Raw genomic sequence first — 14,458 nt, 5'->3', positions numbered from 1 at the left:
TGTGTCAACGTCTGTAACTATCTTCTACTGGTGCCAGCGGGAGGTGTGGGCAGCTCAGCAGGGAAGAGGAGGGAGAGGGAATGACCTAATAAAAAAAAAAAATCAGGGAGAGAGAGAGCAAAAGAGAGGGGAGAGAGAGAGCAAGAGAGAGGGGATAGAGAGAAAAAGAGAGGGTGGGGGAGAGGGAGAGAAAAAGAGAGGGTGGGGGAGAGGGAGAGAAAAAGAGAGGGTGGGGGAGAGGGAGAGCAAAAGAGAGGGGAGAGAGAGAGCAAAACAGAGGGGAGAGAGAGTGCAAAACAGAGGGGAGAGAGAGAGCAAAAGAGAGAGAGAGCAAAAGAGAGAGAGAGCAAAAGCGAGGGGAGAGAGAGCAAAAGAGAGGGGAGAGAGAGATCAAAAGAGAGGGGAGAGAGCAAAAGAGAGGGGAGAGAGCAAAAGAGAGGGGAGAGAGAGAGCAAAAGAGAGGGGAGAGAGAGAGCAAAAGAGAGGAGAGAGGGAGAGCAAAAGAGAGGGGAGAGAGAGGGCAAAAGAGAAGGGAGAGAGAGAGGTCAAAAGAGAGGGGAGAGAGAGATGGAAAGAGAGGGGAGAAAGAGGGAGAACAAAAGAGAGGGGGGAGAGAGAGAGCAAAAGAGAGGGGAGAGAGAGCAAAAGAGAGGGGAGAGAGAGAGAGCAAAAGAGGGGGAGAGAGAGAGCATAGGAGGGGGAAGAGAGAGCAAAAGAGAGGGGGGAGAGAGAGAGCATAAGAGAGGGGGAAGGGAAAGCAAAAGAGAGGGGAGAGAGAGAGCAAAAGAGAGGAGAGAGAGAGCAAAAGAGGGAGGAGAGAGAGCAAAAGGGGTGGTGAAAGAATCCACCTGGATGGATTCTTTCACCACTCTGCCTTTTTTGAAAATTTTCCGTCACCACAATAAACTGCCCTTCCGAAAATGGCAGGGTGGTTCTGTCACCAAAATAGACTGCCCTCTGGGCAGTCTTTCCCACTAGTACAACATAAACTGAAATGGCTTATCCCAAGGCTTCAGCTAAAATAAAAGCTGCACATTGCACAGTATTAGCTGTATTATACATGAAGATCTTACTGCAGCCCTGAAGAAACCCCACACGCTTGCTGAGAGCACATTTATGTATTACTGTTGAGTTGTTGGCTGGAAGCTGCCCAGGTGAATCTCAGCTATATCAGTTAGTAGAGGTGGCCACACATGCTTCTAGCAGCTCACACTGATGCAGGCAGCCTTTCCCTCTCCATTCATTGAGACTGCGCTCTGTTTGACTAGGGAAAGTCTGGCCTTCCCCCGCCCGCAGCACATGGCCTGTCAGTACCATAGAGAGAAAGGCTGCTCCACTTCTGCTTAGGTATGTACAGCTGCTCCCCCTGCTGGCTGCTATTAAAATTATTAAAAGAGAGGGGATAGAGAGAGAGCAAAAGAGAGGGTAGAGAGAGGGCAAAAGAGAGGGGAGAGAGAGATGGAAAGAGAGGGGAGAAAGAGAGAGAACAAAAGAGAGGGGGGAGAGAGAGAGCAAAAGAGAGGGGAGAGAGAACAAAAGAGAGGGGAGAGAGAGAGAGAACAAAAGAGAGGGGAGAGAGAGAGAGAGCAAAAGAGAGGGGAGAGAGAGAGAGCAAAAGAGGGGGGAGAGAGAGAGCATAGGAGGGGGAAGAGAGAGCAAAAGAGAGGGGGGGGGGGAGAGAGAGAGAGAATAAGAGAGGGGGAAGGGAAAGCAAAAGAGAGGGGAGAGAGAGAGAGCAAAAGAGAGGAGAGAGAGAGAGCAAAAGAGGGAGGAGAGAGCAAAAGGGGTGGTGAAAGAATCCACCTGGATGGATTCTTCCACCACCCTGCCTTTTTTGAAAATTTTCCGTCACCACAATAGACTGCCCTTCCGAAAATGGCAGGGTGGTTCTGTCACCAAAATAGACTGCCCTCTGGGCAGTCTTTCACACTAGTACAACATAAACTGAAATGGCTTATCCCAAGGCTTCAGCTGAAATAAAAACTGCACAGTATTAGCTGTATTATACATTAAGATCTCACTGTAGCCCTGAAGAAAGAGAGGGGGAGAGAGAGCAAAAGATAGGGGGGAGAGAGAGCAAAAGAGAGGGGGGAGAGAGAGAGCATAAGAGAGGGGGGAGAGAGAGAGCATAAGAGAGGGGGAGAGAGAGCAAAAGAGAGGGGGAAGAGAGAGCAAAAGGGGTGGTGAAAGAATCCATCTGGATGGATTCTTTAACCACCTTGCCTTTTTCGGGATCCACCTGGATGCAGCATAAGCTGTATCCAGGTGGATTCCGAAAATGGCAGGGTGGTTCCCTCACCACAATAGACTGCCCTTCCAAAAATGGCAGGGTGGTTTGGTGGTTCCGTCACCACAATAGACTCCCCTCTGGGCAGGCTTTCCCACTAGTACAACATAAACTGAAATGGCTTATCCCAAGGCTTCAGCTAAAATAAAAGCTGCACACTGCACAGTATTAGCTGTATTATACATGAAGATCTTACTGCAGCCCTGAAGAAACCCCACACGCTTGCTGAGAGCACATTTATGTATTACTGTTGAGTTGTTGGCTGGAAGCTGCCCAGGTGAATCTCAGCTATATCAGTTAGTAGAGGTGGCCACACATGCTTCTAGCAGCTCACACTGATGCAGGCAGCCTTTCCCTCTCCATTCATTGAGACTGCGCTCTGTTTGACTAGGGAAAGCCTGGCCTTCCCCCGCCCTCAGCACATGGCCTGTCAGTGCCATAGAGAGAAAGGCTGCTCCACTGCTGCTTAGGTATGTACAGCTGCTCCCCCTGCTGGCTGCTATTAAAATTACACTAATAAAAAAAAAAAGCAGCAGCTGTTTTTCACATGATTTAGGGCAGCCTGGGGGCCCAGTCTGCCCCTGAGTGCATAGCAAACTTGTGTTAGGATAAATATTAAATAAAATTGTAAAAACGTGCAAATTCAACTGCTGTGCTGAACACGCAACTATGAAGAGGGATTCATGCACATACTTTTTTTTTCACGATTCAGACAGAGCATGCAGGACAGCACTATTTCCTGCCATGTAGTGCTTCAGATGCCTACCTAGGTATCTCTTCAACACAGAATATCATGAGAATGAAGCAAAGTAAATTGGAAACTTTTTTTTTTTTTTTTTTAATTGTATTCTCTGTCTGAACCACAAAAAACATTTTTGGGTTTCTTATTCTTTTATGTTTGTCTTATTGTGTTTACACAGCTCAAGAAGACCTGTAAAGTCCCAGACTTCCCACCAAAACGAGTACCAAACTGGATATCCCGCGTTCAAGAGCAGCGCCGTCAGGGATTAGAGGCATATATACAGGTGAAAAAAATCTGCCAAGGCTTTCAAAGCACTACGTGACATTAAGCTCATTGTCTATGTAACAAATGATGAATCGATCTGAGTAATGATCATTATTTTTAGAAAAGCATGTTGTTTGTAGAATACTTGATCTTTTAGTGAGCCAATACTTAATTATGTTGCATATGAAGTATAGAGCTTTTGTTGCTATGGTAAACACATAGTTTAAAGGGACAGTCTACCATAGAATTGTTATTGTTTTAAAATATAGATAATCCCTTTATTACCCATTCCCCAGTTTTGCACAACCAACACAGTTATATTAATGTACTTTTTACCTCTGTGATTACCTTGTATCTGGGAACCTTCTTCCAGCCCCCTGATCACATGCCTGTGACTGTTTATTATCTATTGTCTTAAATTTAGCATTGTTTTGTGCTAAATCTTAAATAACTTTCTGTGCCTGAACACAGTGTTATCTATATGGCCCACATGTACTTTCTGTCTCTTTGTGTTGAAAAGAGATTTAAAAAGCATGTGATAAGAGGCAGCCTTCAAAGGCTTAGAAATTAGCATATGAGCCTACCTATGTTTAGTTTAAACTAAGAATACAAAGAGAAAAAGCAAATTTGATGATAAAAGTAAATTGGAAAGTTGACTAAAATTAAAAGTCCTATCTGAATAATGAAAGTTTAATTTATACTAGACTGTCCCTTTAAGTACCTATAGGGGTGCACGAACAACTGCTGGTCCTGAGAGGAAACAGTCACTACTGATTGGGTTATAAACATTTTTTTTTTACAGTTATATAAATTTGTCAAAGGCAAATCTTATTCTATACTGTGAGGTTTGGAACTTCTTACAATATTTTGAACCTTGTAAATTAACAGGTTCAGGATTTCTGTGTAAGGTCAGTTAAAATCAGTTGTGGCCATTTCCTGCATTGTTTTTCTTGATTTCAGATGAAAATCTCACCATATCAGAAAACAGTATTATTTTTTTTTTCAATGAATGAGAAAACTTAAAAAAAAATGAAAATATTACAAGTTAAAATAATAATAATAATAATAATAGATCAAACATGCTCAGTATACACATAATGGCTATATTTAGCACTTAGAAATTAAAAGGTAAATAATTATTATTCCTTTGACACAATGTTTGAAATATTTTTTTTATAAAAATGTGTTGACACTATTTTGCAGAATCTTTATGCCTTAACATCTCCTTGTTAGACAAAGTTACACTTTGAGCAAAGTTTTTCAGGGGTAACACGATAATTTGTGCCGTGTAAACACAGTGCAAATGATCGTTTATAGGTTCCTATTGATTTTAATAGGAGCTAATAATGTGTAAATTGCCGAGGGACATTAAACACTGAGCACATTTTATAAGTATAGTATTTCCCTGTAGTCATGGGTGCCGCCATGTTGAAAGTTGCGTTGTTGTGTTTGCACATGTGCAGCATCTCTCCTTCAGATACCTGCAGTGTAACCTAAGTTCCAAAATGGCGGCATCCATAATAAGGGCTTGGGGTGCATGAAATGTATTTAGTGTTTAATGGTGTTTTAAGCATTAAAAAGGGAAAACTTAATGGGCCACTGATAATTTATTGACAACGACTATGTAAACTCAGCCTGAGAGGAGAAAGTATGTTATCTTGTGCAAGAGGTTTAATTTGGCTTTGGTACAGCAAATAATGAGTTAACCTTTGCTATGTTACAGGGAGTGCTGATTTACAACCAAGATGTTCCTAAGGAGCTCCTGGATTTTCTAAAACTCAAACATTTCCATCAAAGTAGCAAAAACTGCAGCTTAGAGTGAGTATATTTTACTTCAACAGTAAACAAAATGGACATAAAAATAGGTCATTCATGAGCAACATTGATTTGGCATTATTTTTTGCTGTTGGTAGTTACAATATAATTAACCCTTTCCTGACGGGGTTAGAGTGTCTACATCGGAAGAACTGTTCCAGTGTAGACAAATTGAAACCACGCAATCGTGCAAACGATTGCGAGATTTCAATTATTGGATCGGGTCTGGGGGGCGTCCATATAACCCTAGGAACGCCCTCCAGACCGTGATCAAATCTGAGAAGCACAGTAGGCTTCAGGACAGCCGTTGGCTATGACGTTCTATTCCGTCATAACGGCTTTAAAGCCCAGTGTAATTATGACGAAATAGAACGGCATAACGGCGTTAAAAGGTTAAATGCCTGTGTTTTCTATGCTTAGTGTTTGCATCCAGTATTTATATACATTGCTACTTCTGTGCCTATATTGCCTTACAAATGATGTGCTTATATGCTGAGGGGATCAGGCTGCAGAGACTCCAGAGATCAGAGTTATCCAGCTAATCTCAAAGGTTTATACACCTCCTTCCATCATCATAAAATAGTGGTATATACTGCACTTACAAGTCATATTATTTATTATACTGTATATAAACTCTATATGTTCTCATTATTATGTTATAAAAAATGAGTTTTTATATTATTTGTATATGCCTGGTGAAACAGTCACATAAGGCTGATAAATGCTATGCTATTTAATTGTGTTTTTATGAACAAGTGTATATATGATATCTGAGGCCTGGTGTGGCATTCCACTGTTTATTACATTTTCTATACACTTCTTCCTACCACCTGGAGACACTGAACGTGTGTGGGTATGCATGTGTACTTGTGTACATGTGTTTGTGTGTAAGCGTACATGTATGTGCGTGTGTGGTGTGAGCATGTGCTTGTACATGCCTGTGTGTGCATGTATGTGTGATTGCTGTTTTTTGTATGTGTATATATACACATGTGTTTGCGTGCATGTGTTTGTGTGTGCGCATGCGTGTTTGTGTGGGTGTGTACATGCATGTGTTTACCTGTGTGTGTGTTTGTGAGTATGTGCTGGTTTGTGTATGTGTGCATTTGTGAGTGCATGTACGTGGGTGTGCATGCGTGTTTGCGTAAATGTGTTTGTGTGTATTTGCATGCATGTGTTTGTGTGTGCATGTGTGTGTTTGGATGTGTTTGTGTGTGCGCGTGCACGCATGTTTTTGTGTGTGTGTGTACATCTGTGTTTGTGTGTGTGTGTACGTGTTTATATATGCATGTGTGCGTGCATCTGTGTGTTTGTGCATATTTGTGTTGGCATGCATGTGTTTGTGCGTGCATTGGTTTGCTTGTGTGTGTGTCTGTATGTGTGTTTGTACGTGTGTGTTTGTGCTGATCCTACACGTACTGCTTTTGTGCTTTCTATTTCTATCTCAATTGTGTGGCTAAGGTGGCCCTTTATCATTATTAAATAGGCTCTTCTCAACCTGTCAAAAGAGTGTTGGGCTACGAGTGGAAGTGCCAGTATCATGGCTACATTACATTTCCTTATAGCATCTGGGACACTGTGCTTAACTTTCCAATTTACTTCAATGATCTAATTTGCTTTATTCTCTTGATATCCTTTGTTGAAAAGCATATCTAGATAAGCTCAGTAGCTGCTGATTGGTGGCAGCACATAGATGCCTGATGTGATTAGCTTACCCATGAGCATTGCTATTTATTCGACAAAGGATATCTAAAGAATGAAGCAAATTAGATTATAGAAGTACATTGGAATGTTGTTTAAAATTGTATTCTCTGTCTGAATCATGAAAGAAAAAATGTGGGTTTCATGTTCCTTTAAAACGGTAAAAAAATAAAAATTAGGGACATATTGCAATTTACCTCACCTCAGATAACCTGGGTATTCAGTGAGTACAGTACCCCATCCTTTGATAAATAACCCACATGACTAATAAATAAAGCTGCCTTGTTTACCTCAGATGATAATAATGTTGCTAACTGTCCGGTATTTCATGAGCACTGTAGGTAATACACAGAAAAACAAGCTACTAAGGCTGCAACATTTGTTTCTAGGCAACAGTATGAATGACAGTGATTTAAGGTCAATAATAACTGAGTCATATCACCTCCATTTAAACAATCAATTCTACTAATTATACCAGTTATTAGTATGGCTGTATTAGTGCTGACTGTATCCGTCATGCAGTAAAGGTGTTTCACCTGCTTCTAAAGCCTTCTTATCCATACAGAATAAAATATGTTTCTTTGTTCTTTTCCAGGTCCCTGTCAGATATCGCACCCGATGATATCAGGTAGATTTCATATTATAAAGTGGTCATCTTTTCCTCCTGTGTGAAATGTTTAGTGGCAGTTAGCAATGAAGAAAAACGTGGCACATAAACAGAGAGGGCTAGAACCATGCAGGCTAACAAAATCTGATTTATTGTTCCAGCTATGATCAAACAATATTAAGTAATTTTTATAAATCATTATGATAGAATTTCTGCAAAGTTGAAAGTTGTTCTCATTTGGTCACTTAAAAAAACTGCAGCACACCCCTAATTCACTAACCATCAGAATGATATACATGTTTTAAATAAGGAAACATATGTTAAATAGTAGGTTCATAAGGACTGAGAAAAAATATGGCTGGCAGGGGCTTCTTAAATCATAGCGATATCTCTGTTTCTTTTTTAAGACACGATGAGTCCACGGATCATCTTAATTACCAATGGGATATTCACCTCCTGGTCAGCAGGAGGAGGCAAAGAGCACCACAGCAGAACTGTTAAATATCTCCTCCCTTCCCTCCCACTCCAGTCATTCTCTTTGCCTACGTTAGTGATAGGAAGTGGCAAAGTGAGGTGTTAGATTAGATTCTTCAATCAAGAGTTTATTATTTTTAAAGTAGTGCAAGATTGTGATGCTTTGTTCTAGGGTGTAGCCGTAGTCCACATATGTCTCTTCAGTAGAGCTTTGGTGGCTTTAGAGCAATGGGAACTTGTGGGACTCAATTCTCACTGCGCCTCCCATATATTGAATGCTGCCCTTACCAAGAAAACCTGAGGGATATTTACTCAGGACTTTCGTTATATTACAGGTCCATGGGAGGGAGAGGACCTCTTAAACCTGGAACTGCCTTGCTGTCAGGCAGAAAATGAGGTAAGTGCTGACTTTCTTTCTGGGGAGTGGAAGTAAACTCAGAAAAAGGTTAGACACTTTATTTTTTATTTATACCTCATTAAATTTGGGCGTTAATTCTCCTAGACGTTTTAGGGGACACCTTGGACAGTTGGACGCAGGCATTGGGGCTGTATGTGATACATTTGCTCTCCTCCCAGCGGTTTATTAATACCCGACCGGGACATTGCATATTGAAATAAGCTATTACTGCAAGCTCAATGGAGGGCTCAATGTGAGAGTCTAGGACTAACAGCTACCCAATACATTGCGTGTTGATGTGGGCTAGTGCTGCAGGCTCAATGTGGGGTGGTTCCACAATTATGCTGTATGTCTGGGACTGGCAGCTGCCCAGTACATTGCATGTTGATACAGGCTAGTGTTGCGGGCTCAGTGTGAGGTGGTTCCACGTTTGTACTGTGTGTCTGGGACTGACAGACACGCGGTTTGAGGCTGGAGCGGTCTGTTGTTGGTCTCCCGGCGCTTTCATTTGTAAAATATTAATGGCGACCGGGAGATGGTGTTTGGTAATGCCCACGATGGGCGGTGTTTTTGTGTGGCGCCAATGTTGTTGCGCACCAGTTTGCTAAAACTTCCGTTATCGGAAGGAACAGTGGAGAAATCTAGGTGTTTGTTCTTAGTATCGGACAGTACTATAGCAATGAGTCCGGAATTTTTGCGGAGCTGAAGGGCTGGCAGGCACCTCAGCTAGGTTTGCTGAGACGTAGAAGGGGTTGCAATATCGTGTACTGAATCAGACATGTTTACACTAGAGCCCAAGTACCTCGCAGTGATAAATAATAAGGGTTACACTTTAAAAGTTAGAGACACAGTAAAGTGCATAAAAAAGTTACACTTTAAAAATTAAAGAGACAGTAAAGTTTTTTCTGTGTCAGTTTTTTATTTGTTTATCACCTATATGTGAGTCAGATTGGTCCTAGAGACCCTACATAGTGTCTCATTATTTGAAAACAAATGTGGTACCACCAATCCCTTTCTCTATTCTTTATGTTGTGAGAGATTTTTCTATAGGGATATTTAAAAAAAAAAAGATTTTTTGATAGCCCACACATGCAGTTCCCTGCGCTTCCTCATCAACTCCACAGGGAGTTACTTTGTAAGACATCTCCTCCTAATATCATTGAAGCAATATCTGTTGCATTGTTTGTTTTTCTCATGCTGTAGGGAAAACAATTGAGAAAATGTATTTAATCAGTTAATTTTGCTGATACTGTAGTAGCTATTCCATGAGGTCTGTAGAGGAAAATACTTTGGTAGTATATAAGGAGGAAATCTCAGACTCTGTCTGGGTAATTCCTTTGTTTAGTACTGAGGTTGTAAAAGCTTGTACACCTCCATTTGCTACTTAAAGGGACAGTTTACTCAAATATTTTCTCCCCTTTAATTTGTTCCCAATGATCCACTTTACCTGCTGGAGTGTATTAAATTGTTTACAAGTAGCTCCTTTACCCTTATATTGGCATTTGAAAATGTTAATTTAGCATGTGGTATCCCCACCTATTCTGAAAGTTTGTGGCCGCGCGTACCAGCTATAGATAAGCTTTGTAAACACAGCCAGCAGAAGAAATTACACTCCCAGTGTGATAAAGCAGAGATAAGGTAATAAAATGTTGAGTTTCCATTGTTCTCTCAAAGTATTGGTGATTGTTTTAAGGACAGATATAAGATAAAGAAGCAGGTATATGTGCACAATGTGATACAGTAATGAGATCTGATTATACCTACAAGCTCAACCCATTTTATTAGGTTGTGGCTTCAAAACACAAAATCAGAGCTTTAATATACAGAAATAAACCTTAAAAAGCTAATTTTCATACATTTTTTACTCTGCAGTTGGTAAAAAAAGCAATTGTAAACACATTAAGGGAAAAACTATTTTACAGTATACTGTCCCTTTAAGGATACCCTGGACTTTGGTCAATCCTAATAACTCCAGTAAGCTATATAAACATTTTGACGTGCCCTTCATGGTAGAAGCTTTGTTTGTACCAAATAGGGCTACAATGATTGGATAGGGGGTTCCCCCTTTTTCTCCAAATAGAGCTCTCTTACCAGTGCGGCGGCGTACTGGTTGATGCGTTGTCTGATCATATTCGGACAGACACTCCTCTCGAGGAATTCCAGGATAGGATAAAGGCGATTCAGCTAACCAACTCCTTTATTTCAGATGCTCCCCTTCAGGTTTTTAGGCTGGGAGCTGAGATTTCAGGCTTTGCCATATGGCCGCAGAGCTTTACGGAAAGGTCTTGGTCTGCGGATGCCTCATCTTAGTATAATCTTTTGACGATTCCTTACAAGGGGAAGACCTTGTTTGGACCTGGCCTGCCGGAGATTATCTCCGATATCACGGTAAGGGTCATCTTCTCATTCAATATAAGAGAAACAAACATAAGGACGACAGAGCAATTTTCGTTCCTTTTGAAATTTCAAGGTAAATTCTTCCTATACTGCCTCCAATCAGGAACAGACTTCACCTGCATGGAGACCCAATCAATCTTGGAATAAAAGAAAAACAATCCAAAAAGCCTGCTGTCGAATCAAAGACAACATGAAGGGCATGCCCCCGATCTGGGACCGGATCTTGTAGGGGGCAGACTTCCTTCTTCGCTCAGGCTTGGGTTAGAGATGTTCAGGATCCCTGGGCAATAGAAATAGTGTCCCAGGGATACAAACTAGAGTTCAATAGTTTTCCTCCCAGAGGCAGGTTTCTACTTTCAAGATTATCTGCAGATCAGACAAAAAGAGAGACGTTCTTATGCTGCGTAAGAGACCTTCCCAACCTGGGAGTGATTTTTCCAGTTCCAATACAGGAACAGGGTCATGGTTTTTACTCCAATCTCTTCATGGTTCACAAAGAATAGGGAACCTTCAGACCAATTTTAGATCTCAAGAGTCTAAACAAATTTTTTCAGAGTACCGTCCTTCAAGATGGAAACTATTAATTCCATTCTTCCTCTGATCCAAGAGGGTCAATTTATGACAACAGTGAATTTAAAGGACGCGTACCTGCACGTCACCATTCACAAGAATCATCCTGAGTTTCTAAGGTTTTTCCTTTCTGGACAAACATTACAAGTTTGTGGCTCTTCCCTTCGGTCTTGCCACAGCTCCCAGTATTTTAAAAAAAGACACAAAGGTTCTGGGATCATTAATGGCGGTGCTTCGGTTAAGGGACATTGCAGTGGCGCCCTATCTGGATGACATCCTAGTCCAGACGCCATCATTAGAACAAGCAAGATTCCACACGGACTTGGTGTTATCCTTCCTGCAATCTCACGGGTGGAAGGTATATTTGGAAGAGAGTTCCTTAGTCTCAAATACAAGGGTAACTTTCTTGTGAACTATAATAGATTCCCTATCAATGTAGATTTTTCTGACGGAAGTCAGGAAATCAAAGCTTATCGATACTTGTCGATTCCTTCAGTCCACTCCTCGGCCATCAATGGCTCCATGCATGGAGGTAATCGGGCTGATGGCGGCGGCAATGGACATCTTCCCGTTTGCTCGGTTTCACCTCAGGTCTCTGCAGTTAAGCATGCTCAGGCAAATGGAACGGAGATTATGCGGATTTGTCTCCTCGAATACTAATGGAGCAGGAGACAAGGGATTCTTTTCAATGGTGGTTGTCTCTGGATCATCTTTCCCAGGGAACCTGCTTTCGCAGACCATCTGGGGTGATTGTGTCAACAGACGCCAACCTTCTAGGGTGGGGAGCTGTCTGGGGTTCCCTAAAGGCTCAGGGTGTGTGGACTCAGTCAGAGTCTGTTCTTCCTATAAACATCCTGGAGCTGAGAGTGATCTTCCATGCTCTTCTAGCCTGGCCTCAGTTTCAGCCCAGTTTATCAGGTTCCAGTCGGACAACATAATTTCAGTGGCTGACATCAATCATCAGAGAGGAACGAGGAGTTCCTTAGCGATGACAGAGGTAACCAAGATACTTCAGTGGGTGGGGGCCCATTCTTGTTGCCTGTCGGCGATCCACATTCCAGGGGTGGACAACTGGGAGGCAGACTTCCAGAGCAGGCAGTCTTTTCTTCCAGAAATTTTCTTCAGTCTGATTCTCGCAGGATTTGGTATGCAGATCTGGTGGACTTGTCATCTCTGCCACCTTGGATACTTACGTTGAGGAAGGACCTTCTAATTCAAGGGTCCTTCCTTCACCCAAATCTAATTTCTTAGAAAGCTGACTGCTTGGAGATGAATTCTTACTTCTATCCAAGAGAGGTTTTTCTGACTTGGTCATAGAGACTATGATTCAGGCTTGTAAGCCTGTAACTAGGAAGATTTACCATAAGATATGGCATAAATATCTCTATTGGTGTGAATCCAAGGGCTACTCATGGAGTAGAGTTAGGATTCCTAGAATTTTGTCTTTTCTCCAAGAAGGTTTGGTGAAAGGCTTATCATCTAGTTCCCTAAAGGGTCAAATCTCTGCCTTATTTATTTTGTTTCACAAACGTCTGGCTTTTGTGTTCCAGATGTACAATCATTGTTCCAGATGTACAATCATTTTGTCAGGCCTTGGTCAGGATCAGGCCTGTGTTCAAACCAGTTACTCCTCCTCGGAGTCTGAATTTAGTTCTCAAAGTTCTTCTAGGGGCTCCGTTTGAGCCTATGCATTCCTTAGATATTAAGTTGTTATCTTTGAAAGTTTTATTTCTTGTTGCTATTTCTTCTGCTCGTAGAGTGTCAGAGCTCTCGACATTGCAGTATAAGTCTCTTTACCTTATTTTCCATTCAGATAAGGTAGTTTTACGTACTAAATTAGGATTTCTTTCTAAGGTTGTTTCTGATCGAAACATTAATCAGGAGATTCTTGTTCCTTCCTTGTGTCCTAATCCTTCTTCTCAGATGGAACGACTATGTACAATTTGGACATGATCCGTACTTTAAAGTTTTCTCAGGAAAACGTAAGGGACAGAAGGCTACGGCTACTTCTCTTTCTTTTTGACTGATGAGTATCATACGTTTTGCATATGAGACTGCTGGACAGCAGCCTCCAGAGAGAGTTATGACTCATTCCACGAGGGCTATTGCTTCCTCATGGGCATTCACAAATGAAGCTTCTGTGGAACAGATTTACAAGGCTGCAACTTGGTCCTCTCTTCACACTTTTTCAAAGTTCTTCAAATTTGATACTTTTATTTCGGCTGAGGCCACTTTTGGGAGAAAGGTTCTTCAAGCAGTGGTGCCTTCCATTTAGGTTACCTGTCTTGTCCCTCCCGTATCATCTGTGTACTCTAGCTTGGGTATTAAATCCCATTAGTAATTAAGATGATCCGGGGACTCATTGTGTCTTAAAAAAGAAAAGAAAATTTATGCTTGCCTGATAAATGTATTTCTTTTTTGACACGATGAGTCCACGGCCCGCATTGTTCTTTTAGACAGGTTGTGGGTTATTGTAAACTTCAGACACCTCTGCACCTTGGCTTTTCCTTTCTCTTCCTAACTTTGGTCGAATGACTGGAGTGGGAGGGAAGGGAGGAGCTATTTAACAGCTCTGCTGTGGTGCTCTTTGACTCCTCCTGCTGACCAGGAGGTGAATATCCCATTAGTAATTAAGATGATCCGTGGACTCATCGTGTCAAAAAAGAAATAATTTTATCAGGTAAGCATAAATTTTCTTTTTTAGCAGTTAACTTGGTTTTGTCTAGAAACTGAATAAATGGAACTTTGGATTTACTGGAATAAATAAAGGGCATGGAGTTGTTGTTTTTTTGTCTGGTCTATATTATGAGGGTTGGCTCCAGAAATAGACTTATTTAGATGTACACAAGGTTAGTGCTGATTAGGCTTCATGTGAGAATAGGTTGGAGGGGGTCTATGAGAGTATTAAGGTGTTATTTATAGATTAGGATGCTAACCCCTGTATTCAGGTCCGTTGCCATGTGTTTTTCTGCTGAATTATCATGATCTGAACATTTATTTTCTGTGCGTTCCTCTCAACCTCCCTGGATCTTTCAGGACTGTCACGGGTTAATAGGTCTCTTCAATGTCCCTCCTGCATCAGGGCAAATGCCCCAGTTTCCAGGGACTACCCTGGCTCTGCCTATGGCGCCCAACTCTGCTGCACCTCTGCCCTCCAAACATAGGTTGGCTATTAGTAGCAGTCACCTCCCTATCCTGGAAAGC

General features: G+C 41.7%; 1 protein-coding gene across 3 annotated transcripts in view; it reads left to right on the top strand.

Annotated features, from left to right (window-relative positions):
* Positions 1-14,458, top strand: part of SNX22 (sorting nexin 22) — a 173,644-nt gene that overhangs the window by 87,814 nt on the left and 71,372 nt on the right. For all 3 annotated transcript variants that reach the window (XM_053717382.1, XM_053717380.1, XM_053717381.1), the window contains exons 3-5: positions 3,208-3,312; positions 5,017-5,111; positions 7,405-7,437. In XM_053717382.1, the coding sequence (XP_053573357.1) occupies positions 3,208-3,312; positions 5,017-5,111; positions 7,405-7,437 (233 nt within the window). The remainder of the gene's footprint in view (positions 1-3,207; positions 3,313-5,016; positions 5,112-7,404; positions 7,438-14,458) is intronic.

Source organism: Bombina bombina, chromosome 6, assembly GCF_027579735.1.
Source record: "Bombina bombina isolate aBomBom1 chromosome 6, aBomBom1.pri, whole genome shotgun sequence".
Taxonomy (NCBI): Eukaryota; Metazoa; Chordata; class Amphibia; order Anura; family Bombinatoridae; genus Bombina; species Bombina bombina.
Note: the sequence above shows the minus strand (reverse complement) of the source record. Positions and strands in the feature narration are given on the sequence as shown.